The 19,222-nt window shown below is 37.3% G+C and overlaps 1 protein-coding gene across 1 annotated transcript in view; it reads left to right on the top strand.

The window, feature by feature from the left end:
* Positions 1-19,222, top strand: part of GPR158 (G protein-coupled receptor 158) — a 193,830-nt gene that overhangs the window by 103,798 nt on the left and 70,810 nt on the right. Inside the window, exon 5 of the mRNA XM_048294784.1 lies at positions 5,422-5,490. Within this exon, the coding sequence (XP_048150741.1) occupies positions 5,422-5,490 (69 nt within the window). The remainder of the gene's footprint in view (positions 1-5,421; positions 5,491-19,222) is intronic.

Raw genomic sequence — 19,222 nt, 5'->3', positions numbered from 1 at the left:
GCAGTATGTCCCCACGGAAGGAATTTCTGCCCATGTAAGAAAAGATGTCCCTGGAACATTAACCATTTTTATTGTGAGGGTTCTTCACCAGCAAATACTGTTTTCTCAAATGTCTGTCTTGTAGGTGATGTAGCACAACTTAGATGCAGCAATGCCCATGTTTCTAAATGCAAAACACCTTACCTTCATCATGGTATGTCTCAAGAGGTTTCGTTACTTGCATAACAGAAAGGATCAAGGGCCACATGAATTGAAAAATAAAGTATTTGGGGATTTCTTGGATGCCTGACATCTTGTGCACTTTTAATGAAATTGCTTTATGATTGATGGCCTTTGCTTTTCCTGACTTTTTTTCAAGTAAAAAGTAAATTTAATAGTTATATTCTGTTTGAGCTCAGCTATAACTAGTAATAGAAAAATAAATTGACCTTCACGTAAGTATTCTTCAAAGGCTTGAAAGGGAAATGAAAGAACATGAGGATTATATTTATTTGGTTTAGGACTACTGCACAAAACCTTCAAATGCCAGAAAATTCTGACAATTTGTCAATGCAGTTTAAGTGGCAGCCCATAACCGTAGGCCTGCCTTTGGAAAATTTGCCTTTGGTATGAATATTTCTGTGCTTGCAATCTGTAATCTATTCGGAGGCTATGATTCAAATAGGTTAAATGCATTTGTCAGTGTGATGAAAGGTTGAGCAGGACACACAATTTCCTTTTCATTATTTTACAGAGAAATTTTTAAAAGAGGTACAACTCTTTCTCCCTTGAATTGAAGGGTGTTTCCTGCAGTTAGCTGGGAATGAGTTGCTTGAATTTTGTACCTCAACCAACAATAATAAAATTAAAGCAAAGCCTTGTCATGGAATTTGACATTTATGTTTTCCTGGGTAGCAGTCCTAATCAATCCCTGAATTTATTATCAAGAAAATAAATAGCTTATGACACTACTGTTACAGGGTACTAACTGAGGATTCAGAAGACTCCTTCCAGTTAGTTTTGTGCCCATTCTTTAGTCCCCAGTACTTCTCTTCCAGGTGTGAATAGTATTAGGATAACCACCGCAATGAAATGTAGTTCCACTCTTTTCTGCAACTCTTAATATCAGTGTCTGGGAACTGGCAAGTCCAACTTCCGTCTCTTAACAGAAGAGCCAAACATCTTGCTTTCTGCCTCAGGGACAGAAAGAAGAACCTCTGTGTTCTATTTCTTAAAAGTAAATTTTAATTGAGATAAAATTTCTGAAAATTTTCTCAATCAGCTCTTTCACTAAGAAAGATAACAGTGTCTTTGTGGTTGGGAAAAGGTATATAGGATAAGAAAGAGGAAAAAGGTTCAATGGGCTTTAGAAAAACAGCACATGGAAATCAAGACAAAAATATAGTCATACTGGAAAAAATTTACTTGTTGGGAAGGTGTATTTTAGTAAGAAAAGCAACTGGTAATAAAACATTTCAACCAGCTCCAGACTATGTATTTCAACTCGACAAAAATCTCTTCTCACTTCTGTCATTTAAGAGAAGTGAAGAACCACCTGTACCAGGAAAAAAAGAATTTGAACAGGAAGAATTTTCAGAGAAGTAAGAGATAGATTTGGGAATACAATCCTGTAAGGTCTCATCACATCTGCCATGTCCTCACATGTAGAGTGGGATGGATCTGCCAGATCTGCACCACAAGGGTTGTCCTGGGAGCGCTGCAGAGTTAGCACATTGCCTTCACATGTACCTTTGGCTACGCTTTTTATTTCACTTGTTTTGAGGGAAATTTTGATAGTAATTTTCTAGTCACTTCAAATACATCAGCTTAGCATAGCTGAGCAAACCTGTGCCTATTCTCTAGATTTCCTTGCTTCTCTACCATTCTGTCATGTATCCATACGTGTTTTCCATGGAGTGATAGATACACTGTCCAGTTTAATAAATATGAATGTATTCAATAAATATGAATGTATTCAAAGTTCAGATCAAAGAAGACATGTATCTGAATTTTTTTTCTCTAGTAATTTCTGACATGCTTCATTTATCTGAAAGGCGAGCTCACATTATGGTGAAACCACCTTCGTAAAAGGAAATTTTCTGTAAATCACAGCCTTCTTTGGTCATTCTTTATGTTACAGAAGTTGTTTAACAAAAGTAAAAAAAGTCAAAATATGCCAACCTTTTCCCCTCACTAGGTTTCCATGGTACCATGCTCATATAATACACAGTGACATGTGGCCCTGGAGGAACCTGCAGTCTTCCTGGACTGACACCAAAAGCCTACAGTTCAGTTAATTCAGTATTACACAATGTAACCGATACAGGATGACTTTAATTTTTTTTTGGCTTTTAATTTCTTCTTTTTTCTCCACTATGAAAATACTCTGACACTCGTATCACTTATTTATGTGATGACATTCAGGAATTCAGTGCTAATTAATGCTGTTGTATTTCCTGGATTGCTTAGGACCGCAGACAATTGAAATGCAGTATCTTCTGTGCTTGTTTATACATCGTTTCAGCTTTTGTTTTGTTACACTTGATGCAACTTGGGCAGCTACACTTTTAAAAATTTTCCTTATGCAAATAATTGTTAAACATTTATTTATGACCGTTTAGCAGTGGCCAAGAGACACCTATGACTTTCTTAATGTGATTTTTCACAGAAATGGTGTTACTGTCTGAGATTCAAGGATAAGGAATGACTGTTTATCTCAAAGGCTACTAATGTGGTCTGGATAGAATGGATAGATGGAAGACTGAGCAAATCCCAAGGCATAAATCAATCTTTCACAAGCAGTACTCTTTGCAGTCTTAGATAAGTAAATGGTGTAAGTATGAAAGTTAGTATGAAGCTAGAAACAAAATAAATTGCAGTATTACTTAGGTGCCAGCAACATGTAACCATTGAGTGAGACAAGGAAATCCAGAAAGGACAGTTTTACTGAGACAAATAAGTAAACATAGAAATGAAACCCTGAATGGGAAATGAACACACAAAGTGGCAATAAACTGTACACAAGATAAACAGCCAGAGAACTAAATAAGTAGAACCAAAATAAATGCCAACAAGCAAGACAGATGCAAAAACCTCCAAGCAGCTGTTAAAAAAGACCAAAAAAAAAAAAAAAAAGCACGAATATTACACACAAGTGGAAGAAATTCCCGCTGCCTGAAATTTGAGGGCTTTATCCTAAAATGCCCTGATTTCTGTGAATTCTGTTAGAGAATTTTATTTGTGCAGCCTCTATAGGTGGACACCAGCTGGTGGAGACTTTGGGTTATCATTAGTTTCCTTTCTTCTGTTTATTTTCTTAAAAGAGCAAGGGCTTTTTTTCCTGAGGTGTGTGGGCATATTCACTGCTGTTTATGTTGCTGATGCCCATAAAGTCAAGCATTTGTGATCCTGTCCCCAGCCATGCCTTAGGGACTCATATTTGCAACGTCTTTACAGTGGAAGATTCAGCTTTTGGTGGATAATCTATTAGCCAGAGACTGCTGGAAATACCTGTATATCTAATATAAAATATTTTTAATAAATTAATTTTGAAACATTGTGCTTTAGTTTTGATTTTCTTCTCTCTAGTTAATCCCTTCAGTGCTAGATAGTCTTTTCTTCCTGGACTTCTTGGGCTATGGTGGTCATTATGGAAGAAAAAAAGGAAATTAAAATCAAGTGTTAAAATACGTCTTTTTCTTTGCAGTAGAGAAAACCAACAGTTTCAAAAATGCAGTTTGGGAGAATTCTTATACTACCATTTCCAACCGATTTCTTTTTCTTTTCTCTACACTTATGCAAAAATAGTTCTTTGCTTGTACTAGTTTGTATTTGAAGTTTTGAGCTTTTCCTCATCATTGTGGATAGCATTCATCTCTGCTAGAATGTCTATTCCATTTGCCAAGGATCCTGTTTAGAAGAGCTGTGATATCTGTAAACGTTGGGTGAAACCCCTGTTCTCCTGGTATCAAAGACTGAGGTGAGAGTACAGTCAAAACCTGGATTCAAGCTCATTTTGAATTCCAGCATTGCTCTGCAAGCCACACTTCTTTTAGGGCAGGAAGCAGAAGTGCATAGGTAGAATTCACAGAGAATGGTCCCTACTGGAACACAGGTGAGAAGAAAATCATGGGATAATTTATTGTTATGGAAGAAGAACTGGAAATGCTGAAGTTCTTTGCCCTGGCAGGTTATCTTATCATCATGCTGCCCAGAAACAAGCTTGATAAGAAAAGACTGATCAGGATGTGAAAGACTCGTTTAGAAAAGGATATCCATACAGAAGTTACATGGAGATCAGATGTTTTAGAGAATTTCCATCTTCTCTGTATGAAGCTCATTTCAGTTGCTTTGCTGGTCATTCCAGTATATAGAGATTCATTGCACATAATAAGAAAAAAAAATATTCTTTAGTGGTTTGAGCATTGCTCAGTCATGAGAGACATGAGTTCACTGACCTCTGTCAGTGTCTTGTATGATGTTGGAGTAACTTGTGTGAGGGAGGGCACTGGAATGATAAAAAGCATTATCCCACCTATCAGGATCTGATTGTTCTTGGCCCCATCCCTTATTTGTCTCAGCTTCTTGCTAAACAAAGGTTGGTTTGTTGTGGTCATCCTCTGGTGCTCCCAGCCTCTGCACCTGGGCTGTACCTCACACATCTCAGCAATCCACCCCTGCTTTTGCAGTGGTTGATTCTCTGAGTCATTAACCCTTAACGTTTCTGTTTCTCACAAGTGTTTTGTCTCTAAGATAAGGCACAATTGCACTGTACATAAATCATCAAACTTACTGGAATACACTTTGTATTAGGGAAAATAATTGATTTTTTTTGTTTAATTTTAAGATGTAAGAAAACCACATTGGAGAGACTACATTAGAATCAGTGAGGAAATGGCATAATATTTTACAATCCTGATAAGTTAATGAATCAACATCTTTGTACAAAAATTTCAGAAAAAGTAAATGCGCTTGCAGTCTAAGAGCACACTCTATATTCAGTGAAGTTGTAGATTATTCATACTTATTATGGAAACCAAGTCATTAATATTAAATAAGCATAATATTCTTCAAGGGACTTCTTGAAATTTAAACAATGCAGAACAAATCCTACAGTAAAATTCATGTCTGTAATTCCCATGGTCTCTAATTTTTGACACTTGAGAGCAAATTTAGCAGTTTCAAATCATATTCAGGTAACGTGTGTTTAATAGTATTTAACATAGGAAAAAGATTTTTTAGATTGAATTTTGTAAAACACAACCATTCTAACAGGCCTGTGAATTAAAGAGTGTAGAGCATGCAAGTATGACAGACAGCTTAATACTGTGCTTTAGTAAACATTACTGTGGAAATGTTATACTGACAAAAGTGAAGGTACCTTTATCAAAGTGGCAAACAGAGAGAATTTTCTAATATTTTGTGTTGACTTTTGTCTTCTAGAGTATCAGGGCTTCAGGGCTGGTGCTGTTGGAAACCATTCTTTTTGGATCACTTCTTCTGTACTTCCCAGTAAGTCAAACTATAACTTTTAAAAAAAATTCTATCCTTGCCGACATTTTAAAACATTGTATGAATGACTGTGGTGAAAATACAAATGTCAAAAGTATTTATTAATTATTAGTTTAATCTGACTACAAAATGTGCTGTGTTCTGTAAATATGCTTAAAAACACTCAAATGTTTTACTGTATTTGTAATAATTCTCCATTTTCAGTTTAGTAATATTGCCAGTGGTTTAATTGGAAGTTTTTGGGTGTTCTGGGTTAAGCTGAGATTTGGCTTTGAAAGACAATACCTCTCTAATCTATGCTATGGCCAAAAAAAGCAAGGTATGTAAAAGGAAGACACTGATTATACCAAGTATTTCTCTGGAATGTAGTACAAAAGAGATTAATTATTTCAGTGGCATGTATTTTGATGTTTCTGAAGGTATGTGGCATCTTCAGTGCCATGTCTCCCGGAAAATTAGATGACATTACCCTTACACTGTAAGTGGAAAAAAAAAAGTCATGTGAGAAATAGATCACAAAAGTCATAGAAGCACATGTCCATTCTCTTTTCAAAAGTCCCAGAAAAACTGAGTTTGTTAATTGCCACATAAACCCAAAACAATGACTAGATAAAGCGAGACGTCAAAGTGTAGATTGAAAGAAGTTGATAGAAAGCATGCATGTCAGGAGATAATCAGAGATGGAGTTGTGGACTTTTTAGAATATGTTTATGTTCTCTTTCCCTCAGTAGTCAGAATTTTCTGTGCTTTTACAGACCATCATGTAGTAACTAAAAGATGAGCTGGATAACAAAACTCTTCAGTAGTTGCAGAACAAGTAGGAAATAAACTGCAGTAGAACGTGTGAAGAATACTATAATAAACACAAATCCTGGTGGAATTTTTATACATTGCTTTTTGAATCGTGTGAGCCTTTCAAGTTCTAAAGAAAAGCTGTATGGATTTCTAGGATAGTTTTATGTATTTTTTCATCTTTCACTTTTCAGAAGTCAGGGAAACAAAAGTTTTTGTTTTTTTCATATTGTACAAATGTTTTTTACAACTTATAATAAATGCACCTCCCGTGGGTTTTTAGAGCTTCTTTCACATTTCTTTCCGGTGAACAGAACAGAAAGCCCATGCACTGCTTCCTCATCTGGTGCTGTGGAACATTTACAGGAATTCATGGCATAAAGCATTATGCAAGGGGTTTCCTTTCCATGTCTGTCTCCTCTTTGCTTTCTCAGAGAACCGTGGAGCCAGGGAGTGGCTTCCCCAGGCAGATGCTCGATTAGAACCCGTCAGTGTCTGTACAGCCTCAGCTCCAAAGTGTGAGAAGCCTCATCACAGCTCATCAGAGTTGTGTCTGCAGTCTGCTCACCTGTCACCCATTGTTCAGTTCATTTCCCAGTTCTTGTCCTGGTCCTCCATTTGTTGTATTTCACAAAGGACAAATGTCCTTTGGTGGCTGGCTGTCTTCAGGCTTCAGGTCTTCAGCACCAGGGACACTGAGATACTGCTGTGAAAAAAGACTTCTCTCAGCACTTGACTTGAAGGACCATGCCATTGGATGCAAGACCTGGTGACCATCCACAACCTTTAAATGCACAGGAAGAAGAAAGGAAATGGTTCTGGGAGGGAGCAGTTCAGTAACCCAAGCATCCCCTCAGCTCTTCACTGACATTTAAGCGTTTCCCCCTTTTTTTCACTGACATTTAGTATGTTAAATGTACAGTAAGTGCAAAATGACAGTTTGATGTATTATGAGGAAAAAGTTTTTGCTGGAAATTCCTGATTAGCCTGTGTCCCAGGTGGCATGTAAATACTTGACCAGAGTTTATCTTTCTCTGCACATCTCAAGCTCCTACTGTATAAAACTCCACTGAGAACACGTTCTATCAGAAATGAATAGGCAAAATGTGCGACTTAGCTTCTCTCTTTCTAACAGTTTTATGTTCCCACACTCTTTGCTGGGGCACTCTTCTTTCTTACAAGGGTAAATACTAATCAGGCTGCTTACTCCTACAGGGTGGAAAAAAAAAAGAGAGCAATTTTATCATTTCTAGTTTTAGGGGAGGGATGTTGCAAATGTGATAGTGGGAGGTCCTTTGCATGTTCAGACAGAGAAATTAATCCTGATTTCACCAACCAGAAAAATATGGTTTCATAAAATCAAAGAAGAGCAGAAAGATCAGCTTTTCAATATCCTTGTCCCTCAATTCACTGCAAGGAAGTTTTCATTAATTTCTGATTCAGGGCAAAACAGTGAAACGGTAAATGTGTGAAAACTATAAAGCATAGTCTTTTTAAGAAATTAAAACTGCAAGGCGTGAATTATGAGGGGTGAGCCCTTGGAATGTGAACTCTTGATGTTTTGCTGTACATGTCCAGAATCTAAATGTGTTCACCTGCTTATTGTCTGGGAAAGAAGCACAAAGCAGAGCAGAATGATGCAAGAAAACCCAAGCTTTAAACGGAATCATGTTTGCATCAGCTGACATTCACACACATATTCATTCATAGCAGGTGCAGAGCATATATTATCAATATACATGTTTGTCATAAGTCAGGTACCTGCAAAGCAGATTTTGCTTTTCCTGGGTTATATACATTGTTTATTTACCCCTTCATGTTGTTTGGTGTTTTTATTTGTTTCCAAGAAGAACTGGGAATGTTTTGTGTCTTAGAGGTGTGATTTAAGACGTAGTAATATGTTCCCAGAGGTCATTGTTTCAGCTATTTGATTTGGTCCTCATTTTATGCTAGAGGAGTACATGAGAGCTCTAAGGCTAGTTAATATAGATCTCACATCTTATACACCCAAATTAGGCTGTGTTTTCCATAGATAATATGAAATGCGAGTTAATGTATGGAATGGAGTTCATAAGCATTACTGCACTACAGTGTTGTCTTTTAACATAAGGCTGTTTTACTTTTGTATCATCTCTTCTTCTATTGTGATTTGGAATGTAAAACTAAAAATATTTACTTTCACACTCAACCAAGTGTGGAATTACACAGCTTGGCTTAGTGCATGTAACAATGTAAGGACATTAAGTGACGGCATTTCAGTTCTAAATAACTGAAATCTCTATTCATTTGAGGATTCAGTGCAAAATTACATTCTTATTTAAAAAACAAAATCCTCTTAGATTTTTTCAACACTGCTTTAAGCCTTTGGCCTCTTTGTTCTCTGCTCTTCTACACTTCCATAATTCTCGCTTTTTCTAGATCTGTTTACTCAGTCTGTCTCGGATTGTTTTGAGAGCCTTCAGCATACAAATTTCACTGTGTCTAGAAGGGGTTTATTGCATCTCTGACTTTCCCTACCCTCCAATTAAATGGAAGCCAAAACCTACTTTGTTACATTGCTGAATTTCTTTCACTAATTGTTGTTGTTTTCATGCCTACATGCAGTGATCTATTCATAGTGTAACATCATTAATTGAAAAACAGTATCACCAGTCAGCTGCTTTTGGTGAGAAAAACAGCTGTTACGATGCCCTTCTAACCAAATGGGAAGTGCAAATGATGGTCTCCACCTAAATTTATTATTCAAGTTCTGCTATACTGATAACAACACTGATCTTTCCTGAATTATAAGCAGGCAGATGAGCTTTGTCTATTACAAATGCATAGATTTTACTCAGAAGTTGCTGGGCAGCTCACATTTCTGAAACTCTAATTTCTTATATTTTCTGTAGTCTCATAGTAACATCTCTAATTTCCCTTTACTTAGTCTTTCCAATTATCAAGGATCTCCTCTAAATGAACACTAGGCTTTCTAATTGATTTTGTTTATTTCTTTGTTCTTAGATTTTGAACAGAAAGCCAAAACCCAACCATTTTATGGATGGGTCTCTTAATTTCTGTACTTGGCATCTGAGGGGAGGATTCTCATTACTTTCCTTTTCCAGAAATACTAACTATTTTGAAACCTTTAGACCTTTCTTAATTCCCTGTCTTGCTAATGCTTGGAGCATGCTACCACAAGTTTAAAGACTCTTTGCTTGCTACAAAGACCTTAAAATAAAGTGAGCAGTAGCACAATGTTGTAAGAGAGTAGCCTGTTAATTGTATTAGGGGTCAGACCTTAGGTGATTTTAGACATCTGTAATGGGCACAAGTTGAAAAATAGGAGATTCTGACAAGATATCAGGAAACCTTTTTTTAATTGTGAGGGTTGTCAATTACCAAAACTGTTTGTCCAGAGTTTATGAAATACCCGTCTTTGGAGGTGTCAGGACTTGACTGGGCTCAGCTCTGAGCAACCTGACCTAGTACACCTGTTTTGGGCAGGGGGCTGGACTAGATGACCTCCAAAGCTCCCCTGCAAATGAAATTCTTTGAGTCTGTGTTTCTTAAATATGCATCAATAGCTGAGATTGTCACCCTATGCTCACCAAATCCTGAAGAGGAACTGGGCCTTTTATGAGTTGTTTTAGACTTGGAACTTGAAGATGAGGTGCATCATGGACAGCACTTCATGGACTATAAACAAAGTCTGAAGTGCTTGCCTTGAATGGTGATGAGTTCCACCCTAGGCATCTGGGATTATCTGATATATTAAATAGTTATCATGCTCCTAGTCTACGTTAACTGAAACTCCAAACTCCATGCCATGGAATGGATTGCATGATATGATATGATATGATATAATTCGTACAGTCAGTGATTAAAGTTAAGTGAGTATGATGATTCAAAGGGCAAGGGAATAATTTCTTCTCCATGTTCTTGATATAGCAGATAAGAAGTACTAGATTTAAATTCCAGCAAGTGAAAGTTGTTAGACAGTGAGGTTGAATCTTATAACAGTAAGTTCAGCTAGATCATAAGATGGACTAGCTTTGGAGGCTGCAGAGTATCATTTTTAAAACTTAGGATTTTTTTCTTTCACTCTTCCTTTGGCTAAAAAAATCCAGATTCATTACAGCTTTGCCCTGTTTTTCCAAACTGAAAATTGTAACAAGGCAATATTGTTATCAGTTTAGAGAAACGGAGCTGTGGGGTGGAGGGCATTGACTTCCTAATGCTCATGAAATAGTTCAGTAGCGAATCCTGGAGTAAACTTTGTGCTCAGACAATTTGTTACATGCATTAGGTGTTAAGATCTGTTTCTGGGATTGTCTTACTCCCTCTTTCACACTCAAGCTGAAGTCACCTACTCTTTTGTGTTATGAGAAGGAATAGAAAGTGGGGAGTCATGGAGCTTAGATATGGATATGGGTTTTTTTCCCCTCAAATGATCTGTATGTGCATTAGCATGGAAGAAGTGAGTGGTGAGGGTAGGGAGCATGAGACTGTGGTAGGTCCATTAGTGGTAACAGTCCTGAGCAGAGCAAGGTCACTGGGAAGCTCTGGTTTTGACACTAATGAATGTGAAAATGGAACACTGCAAAATACTCTTATGCATTTGTCCCTCAAATGATGGATGTGTTACTAAAGCACAGTCACTGTTTATTCCATACACATTGATGTGCACTGAGGCCAACTGAAAAAATTGCTTTTTCCAACACAATTAGCACTGCAAGTCTGCTCTGATACCCTAGATGTTTTAGGTTGATTCTTTTTTAGGATATAACTACATTGCCTTTACTCACAAAATAGTGCTTAAAGCTTTTAGAATGAACACTTGTCATTTTATTCTTTTTCGGGTAAAGAACTTGCCTGTCTTTGGTGTTGGTGTCACTGAAGTCCAAGGACACAGTGTAAATACCTGCTCTGAGCTAGTCACTGCAGATTTCCCTAGTACTCTAGGAAAGAGTCTTTCTATTTTATTTGGATCACAGTGGCTTAGACATCCAGCCAATGCAAAAAGCAGATTTTAAATACCATGTTGCAAGGATTTTATATGTGCGTTGTCTTGCTTGGGCATAGAGGTGAGGGAACCAGGCAGAAGACAATGCAGTAGTTAGTCTCTCTTGGTCAATGTCCTTGTCAGACGAACATACTTTTTGAAGTTAACATGCAACCAGTAAACCAATAGTTTTTTGAGAGCTTTGAATGCAAAATCCAGAAGTCAGCTGGTATAGCCTCTGCATTAGAGGCTACAAAGTACAGAAACATCATAGGTACTGGAAACACTTGTGTCCTTGCCCTGAACCATGCTAAGAAAAATGTTTGTGACTGTTTTTACTGATAGGAAGCAAGCACTGAATATTTTCTGCTTTTGAATAAGTTTATTTTAAATGTCAGAAAAGCAAGATACATGGTGTGATAATTCTTCATGGTTGTGTCGCCACTAATCTACATAGCTATCCTAAAAAATTCTGTCAGCTACTCTCAAGGCTCTAGTTATCTCCGAGATAACTAGAGGCTGTTATATATATTATCCACTTTAAGAACTGTGATTAGGCAGAGCTATGTGTCTCCTGATCTTAATTACATATTGGTATATATTGGTGTATATATATTGGTGTATATGACAAAAGTTTGGGGTATTGGAAACTCAGTAGAGCTATGACATCATAAATTCTAAGAGATTATACAGGTGGAATTTGGTGAAGAGTATTTGTGTGTGTTCTGTGTGCTTGTGTATATCAGTGTGCTGTGATACCTTAAGCTGGAAGGGACCTCAGGAGGCCTCTAGTCCAACTTCCTGCTCAAAGGACAGTCAGCTATAAGACTTTATACAACACAAGGTTACTAAGGGCTTTATCCAATAGGTCTTAAAAACCTGCAAGGATAGAGACTACCCAATCAGGCAGTGTGCAGGCATGCAATAAAGTCACATGGTTGTAGGTTTTTGGATAGTGATAAAATATGTGATGCTGCTGGAACATATTTTAAATGAATTTATACATAGCAGGCTGAAAATAGGTCAGTGAAGGTACAGGTACTGATTTTACTATTCTTTCACCTCTTGGACTCCCATGCACATCCTTGTGGCACTACTTCTGATACCATGACAAAGCTCGATCTTCCCCTTCTATGAATTTGAGGGTACAATATGGTGTTGTAAGAGGGCATTGCTGTTTTTGCTAGTCTGAAAGCTTTTTTTGAGAACTGAGTTCAAAGGGCACATTTTTCAGAGTCTGGGTTCACTGAATAGCCAAGTGTATGTGTGAAGGGCTTGAGAGTAGGAGAGAAAAGGACAGCAGCCAGTGACCTGAGCCAACTGCCATGTTGGGTTTTCCTTGACCTTTTTATTTTAAATTAATATGTTGCACTGCCAGCTTGCAAGGACTTATGTGGTACAGTCTTGCCAGCCCTTCATTCAGAGAAATTAATCTTGTAGTGAAGGGAGCAGAGAAAGATCTTGTGGTCTTTCCTCTTTGCTCATAATTCCACTGAAGTAACTTGAATGAATAAACTTACATATATAAGAATTCATAGATAAAACTCTACATTAATATATTCTTTTCAGAGAAGTGATATAAAAAACCAGACTGAAGTCCTAAAAAACAGTGAACAATTTTTAGCCAGGGGATTTAAAATTTTTTTGATATAGCATGAGCAGTAACACATGCACAAGTTAAAAATGTGCTACATTTGAAAAGTAAAAGTGTGGGGAACTCTTTTCTGATCACAGAAAGCCTTGAAATACAAAAATTATCAGAGAGTAAAATGTGGGTGCGTTCATATGGAGGAAAATAGTGCTGGACATATTCATGGTATGTTCCTTACTAAAGCCTGGACCATGCTCTAATAATCCATCCTCATTGTTCTGCTCTCTAAAGCTGAACCATTCGGTGCTTGGCGAGCACTTGAGCAGGAGACCACAGCAGGGCCACTTCCATGCCAAAGAATTACTGAAAAACACCTGATTGAAAAAATTTAATCAGTGGAAGTCTTCATTTGGCCTACTGTTGCTGCTGAATTAGAAAACAGGAAGAAAGTCTTTTACAGAACTCTTTTATATATAGTCTTTTATATATCTTTTATATAATGCTTGTTGGATCTCAGTGCAAATAAGCTAGAAAGGAGTGGAATAATTTTCTCAGCCAAACGTTTTGATGACCACATTGATCACTTGGCAAGTGAACTGAGTCAATAGGCATGATGCTTAGAATATGTTTGAATTTTACTGTAGTGACTTAAATTTATGAAAAAATTGACACATGAAAAAAGGCACTCTCATGTATTAGTTCAAAATATGTGATAAAACTTTTACAGGAAAGATATTGAAAGACAATATATTAAATTTTTATTAAATTGTAAAACTAAAGAGGCAATAGGTTTTGATAGTAGAGATGAGCCAGGATTGAACTGTGCTGGAAAGGAAAATATTAAGAATTGTAGTCACCATGTACATATTCTCAGTAAGGCATAGTCCTTGCATCAGAGATTTACCTTCACTCATTAGTTTCGCACCGGAGAGACTGCATATTGGTGGGAGATAAATTTCAGTCATTCTTTTTCACTTATCCAGGTGTCCTTCAGTGAAAGCTGGGGGCATGTTCCTTTTTATCCAACAAATGCCTTTTCTCTTTGTTTATTCATGCTTTCATACCTAAGAGCCGAGGAACAACAGCTATAGTCAAGTGAAAAGCCTGTATGAAAATCTTGCTGAACTCATTAGATTCAGCTGTTGCCTGCTTTGTGGTTGTTGTGATCTGCATCAATAAGAATCTGAAGCTAAGTGAAAGCAGAAGCAGTTCATGCCTAAGGAAGACTTGAGTTAGATAAGCTGATACTACCATGCTGTTTCTGATATGAAATTGGCTGCAGTTGTAAACCAACGCTGTCAGAGGAAACTGGCGGTATCGTAACTCACCATGCCTTGGAATATGAGGCTGAGGTAAGACATTGACCAGTACAAAATGTACAGGTGAGCGAGAAAACATGATATCCTACCTATCAGCTTCTGTGTCACTTGACAGAGTACTGCATCAACACAGAGGAAAAGTCAGTCTCCATCTCAAAGCCTGTTCCCTGTGAATAATACAGGAGCTGAGTTATGGGTTTTTTTCTCCTTTAGTTTTTCTTCTCCATCTCTCTTCTTTTATGTATGAATGCATTAGGTATTTCCTAACCATCTACTCAGATTTTAAGTGTTGCACCATGAAGGATGATTAATGGTTAGTGATAGGAGAGATAAGAAATTCAATACATTACAATGGAGGAAGAGAAGATTTGATGGTTTTGGAAGAGATCCTTAAGAAAGGAGAATTTCATCCATCAGAGCTGAGGCTGCTCTTAGTCATTGTACAAGCTGAGAACTGAGAAGATGCAGGCAATGGTATCTTTATGGTTTTTAATATCAACTGCTAGAAGTTAAGCAGTTTGCAGGCAAAATTATATGACAACTAGTGAAATCTTTGCACTGGAAAAATTTTAAAGAATTATAACACTGGTAGTGCAAAGTTTTCATTACTGTATAGCACTTCTAAACATCTCATTTCTAAACTCTTGAGATAAGAGATCAGTGGAATTTAAATCAGTGCCTTTAACCCAAAGCCACATATCATCCGATGTATATAGGAAATTAGCTTTTTACGTGTAGAGAGGAACTTGGAAATGTAATATAAACAATTATGAGAGTAGAGACAAGTTTGCAATATAAGTTGCAATAGGAAATTATCAAAACACATCAACAAGTACCAGTGTACAAGATATTCTGTATTTCTTCTAGTATTGACAATAGTAGAGTCGTCCGACGAAAATACCAAAGTTTTAGTTTGCCAGGGTTAAAAAAATGAAGAGGGAGGGCCCAGCAGGTAAAAAATTTGCCATGTAACTAGCCAGATGGATTTCTGAAAAGGAGACATTCAAACAACTCATGCCTGGGTCTCAATCTACATCACATCAAGTAGGGAGAGATGAGATTTCTGTTCTTAGAAGTAACAACAGTACTGCAGATGCAACAAAAGATGTTCATTAGAGCAAGAAATTAGTCTTTACAAAAAGATGCTTTTTTCTATGTGATACAAATTTTCTGATTTCTTGGATATAACTCTGTTTATTAGGATCACATACAAAAAGCACTATATTTTCACTATTTGATTTCTAGATCTTCTTCATTTGTGGGACTAAGCACAGATCTGCAAATATATGCAAGTTTTGAGGAAGCTATTAGGAAATATCCTGTCCTTTATAACCAATATACAGTATCCATTTCTCTGATCTCTCTGAAATCTGAATCCAAAGTAGATTTCTTGTAGTGGCGTGATGCCGTGCAGTAAGTTCTGCACATTTTTGGGTAAAAAAACACTAACCAAACAAAAACCAACCAAACAGCAAAGAGAAATATATCAGTTCAATCAAAACTCAGAAATGGGTGGCAGGATTTCCAAGCTAAAAAAAAATTAAAGCAATTCCGAGATAATACATATGAACAAAATACATACAGAAAATAAGAGGATGAAATGAGACTTTCTTTGCACAAAAGGTTGTAAGTGGAAAAAACCAACATTTTATACAGTTCTCTTACATATCATTACATGATAATTTATCAAACTTCAATTATTTCAATCATCCACAATTTTATTACTATTTGATGTTAATATTTTAAATAAGCCAGAGCCTTATTGAATATGGTTTAGTTAGTAAAAGCAAAGAAAAGAATGATAGTGAGAAAACAAAATAGAGAACTTCCCCCTGAGGATTAAAACACAGCAAAAAGTCTATTATAGCAACTGGAAAATTTATCCAAAATTGAGCAACCAAACAGTACAGAAATGAAAACAAGACACAAATGACATCTTGCACCTTAATACAGTGAGGACTCTTATTGTCACGACTACATGTTATAGGAGATATTTATAAAACCACAGATTGTACATTCAGTGCTTGTTCTTTACTTGCATACAGTTATTTCTCACTGCTCCTTGCAAGCTTTCTTCTTTCCTAAAACACCACTTACATAATTGTAGAAGATAAATCTTTTATTCTTTCTTTTTGCTTCCTCTTTATTGATGTCTGGTTTCTCTTCTCATATTTAAGTTATGAGCCCTTTGGTACAGGAATGTTTGGCATTGCTGTGCCATGCACGGCAGGGTCCTAATCAATGAGTAAGAATCACATTACAAATGGCTGTTACTAATAATAACAGTGAAAGTGTTTAAAAGTATTTTATTAAAGGTGTGAGCAAGGACACATTTAATGGTGAATTTCTCATCTCCTCAAAGGATTGGTAGCATGCAACTGTTTTTATACTGCTAGAGAGTATAGGAACTTTATGAGAATTATCTGAGAATATTTGAGTTATGTTTGAAAAGATTAAGCCATAATAATACTAGCAGAAAAAAGCCTAATACTGATCCCGCATGAAACTGCTCTGCTAATTTCTGTGGAGCTGCACCCAACTTGTATGAGAAGACATGCGTTAGGTGATAAACAAAGCAGTTAGAAATAGTAGAAGAAAATTCATTGCTCTCAGTAGAAATCTGTGGGATTTAAGATAACGGGGAATAGTGGAAAAGCTGGCAATGTGAAGGGGCAACAGCAAGAAGAGGTCCCAGTTCTACTCAAATGAATATTTGTGTCTTCTTCTGAATAGACACAGAATGATGATTTTGCCCATTTTTAGGGGGCTGACCTGAGCTCATAAGGTGCAGACTGTCACAGTGAATGCATTCAAGCATTCCATGTAAACTGGAGCAGCTCTGTTGGCAGGGGTTGTAAACCGGCCAGCTTCAGATCCCTGAGTTGCCTCATGGTGGGCATGCCTTTACACATAAGGGACTTCAGACTCTCTCAAACTAACCAGGGATTTAAGACTGCTTTTCCACAGCCTGAGTAGGGTTATCAGTCCCTTGGTTTCTCCTTGGCAGCAAGACTGGATCCTATGCCTTAACAGCTGAGGAGGGCTTAGAAGGGAGTTAGATGTTACATGGTTCAGCACTGGCATGAGTTGGGTGGGTTCAGATACTTGCTAGGTTAGACAAGGTTTTTGTGACTTACAGCAGCAAATTGGTCTGGAAGCTAGTCCTTTAGATGCCTCAGACCCCTTGGCAAGTAATTATTACTGGGTTACTTGTCTGGTTTTCTCTTATATATTGCAGACAGTAGTGAAGAGTAGAGAGGGTCCTTGCTTTGTATGTCCTGTGTGAGATTGACTCAAGGCTGGTGAGAAAGGCAGTAAGCCAAAAAGCAGGCAAAAGTAAACCTAAGCAGTTATTTGGAATACCTGGAAACTTTATCAGTGCCAGGGTCATTGGTTTTAAAAGTAATCTGAAGGGCCAAATGCATGGGGGAATGCAACCCATAGTCATAGCATACACATAAATTCTGACATATTGTGAATGTGTTGCACTGGTGCACGTGGGCAGATCCACCACAAAGGCAGAGTGTGTTCCTTGGGTGTGCTGCAATCTTGGTGCTTTGTGGTGGAGTAAAGTTGTGTTAGGAATTCCTGACAGGAGAGCATTCCCTATGCTGCAGCCGTGGCTGGCTGCCTTTCTGGCAGCAGTGCTTCATCTCTGACAGCATTTGCAGACTGAGAGGTTGTTACAAAGAGGTTTGGGTCTACTTCATGGTGCGTGTACAAAGTTTGGGGAAGAAACAGCTTTTGATAAAGGGAAATTTTAATAGTTCTTTGTTTAACTTATTTTTTCTAATTAATTTATATTGATGCAGCTTTTGTTATATAATCAAAACCTTTTTGATCGATGTCACTGAAAGAAATATTTAAACCCATCACATGTATATCACACAGGTATATTTTGTATAGCATATGCTGATACTTATGCAGACTATGATGAAATTAATACAAGAAATCTAAAAAAGATAAATATAAGGAATATATTAAACTATTAGAGAGTGTCCAAAGGAAGGCAATGAGGGTGATGAAGGGCCTTAAGGGAAGCCATGTGAGGAGCAGCTGAGGTCACTTGTTCTGTTCATCCTGGAGGAGACTGAGGGGAGACCTCATTGCAGTTGCAACTTCCTCGTGAGAGGAAGAGGAGGGATAGGCACTGATCTCTTCTCTGTGGTGACCAGAGACAGGACCGGAGGGAATGACCTGAAATTGTGTCAGGGGAAGTTTAGGTTGGATATCCAGAAAAGGTTCTTCACCCAGAGGGTGGTTGGGCACTGGAACAGCTCTCTAGGGAAATGGTCACAGCACCAAGCCTGACAGAGTTCAAGAAGTGTTTGGACAACACCCTCAGGTACATGGTGTGACTCTTGGTGCTGTCCTGTGCAGGGCCAGGAGTTGGACTTGATCCTTGTGGGTCCCTTCCAACTCAGCATATTCTGTGATTCTGTGATTCTGTGACATTTAGGAAGAAAAATAAAGGAAATTACGCTGGCATAAGGAAGTCCTTTCCATTTTTCCTTCAAGTATTTTGTCTTGTTCAAACTTTAATCTTCCTTTTAAATTTTGGAATTTTCTATAGGAAATAGTTAAATAACCACTGTTTTAAAAACATGGAGCTATGATTTAATATTCAGATATCTTCTTCTATGTCAGTCCAAGTGTATAAGTTCTCACATTAGTCAGAGTCAAAAAAAAAATTGTACATATTCCACCAGTGTGTTGTTGAATGTATTAATCTTGCTCAATTTGTTAACTACCTAATCTTCAGCACCTACTGGAGTGCTATATACAGAGCAAATGTTCTCAGTGTTCAGCTCTCTCTCTTAAATTCTTAATCTGGCATCACCAGCATGCTGAACCCTTGAAATGTGGGGGTTTTCTTTAAATCTGACAGAGCTTGCTGGCCCGTAGAGTCAGCTCATCCTTTTTTCTGTCTTTATTGGTGGCATTGCCTTGAAATCTGTAGAGAAGTGATCTATAGAAGTTACTTAGTCAGCTATTTATATCCATATTTATTAAATTTGTATCTACTTTCCAAGCCTTGAGGCATAT

Source organism: Corvus hawaiiensis, chromosome 1 (assembly GCF_020740725.1).
Source record: "Corvus hawaiiensis isolate bCorHaw1 chromosome 1, bCorHaw1.pri.cur, whole genome shotgun sequence".
NCBI lineage: Eukaryota > Metazoa > Chordata > Aves > Passeriformes > Corvidae > Corvus > Corvus hawaiiensis.
Note: the sequence above shows the minus strand (reverse complement) of the source record. Positions and strands in the feature narration are given on the sequence as shown.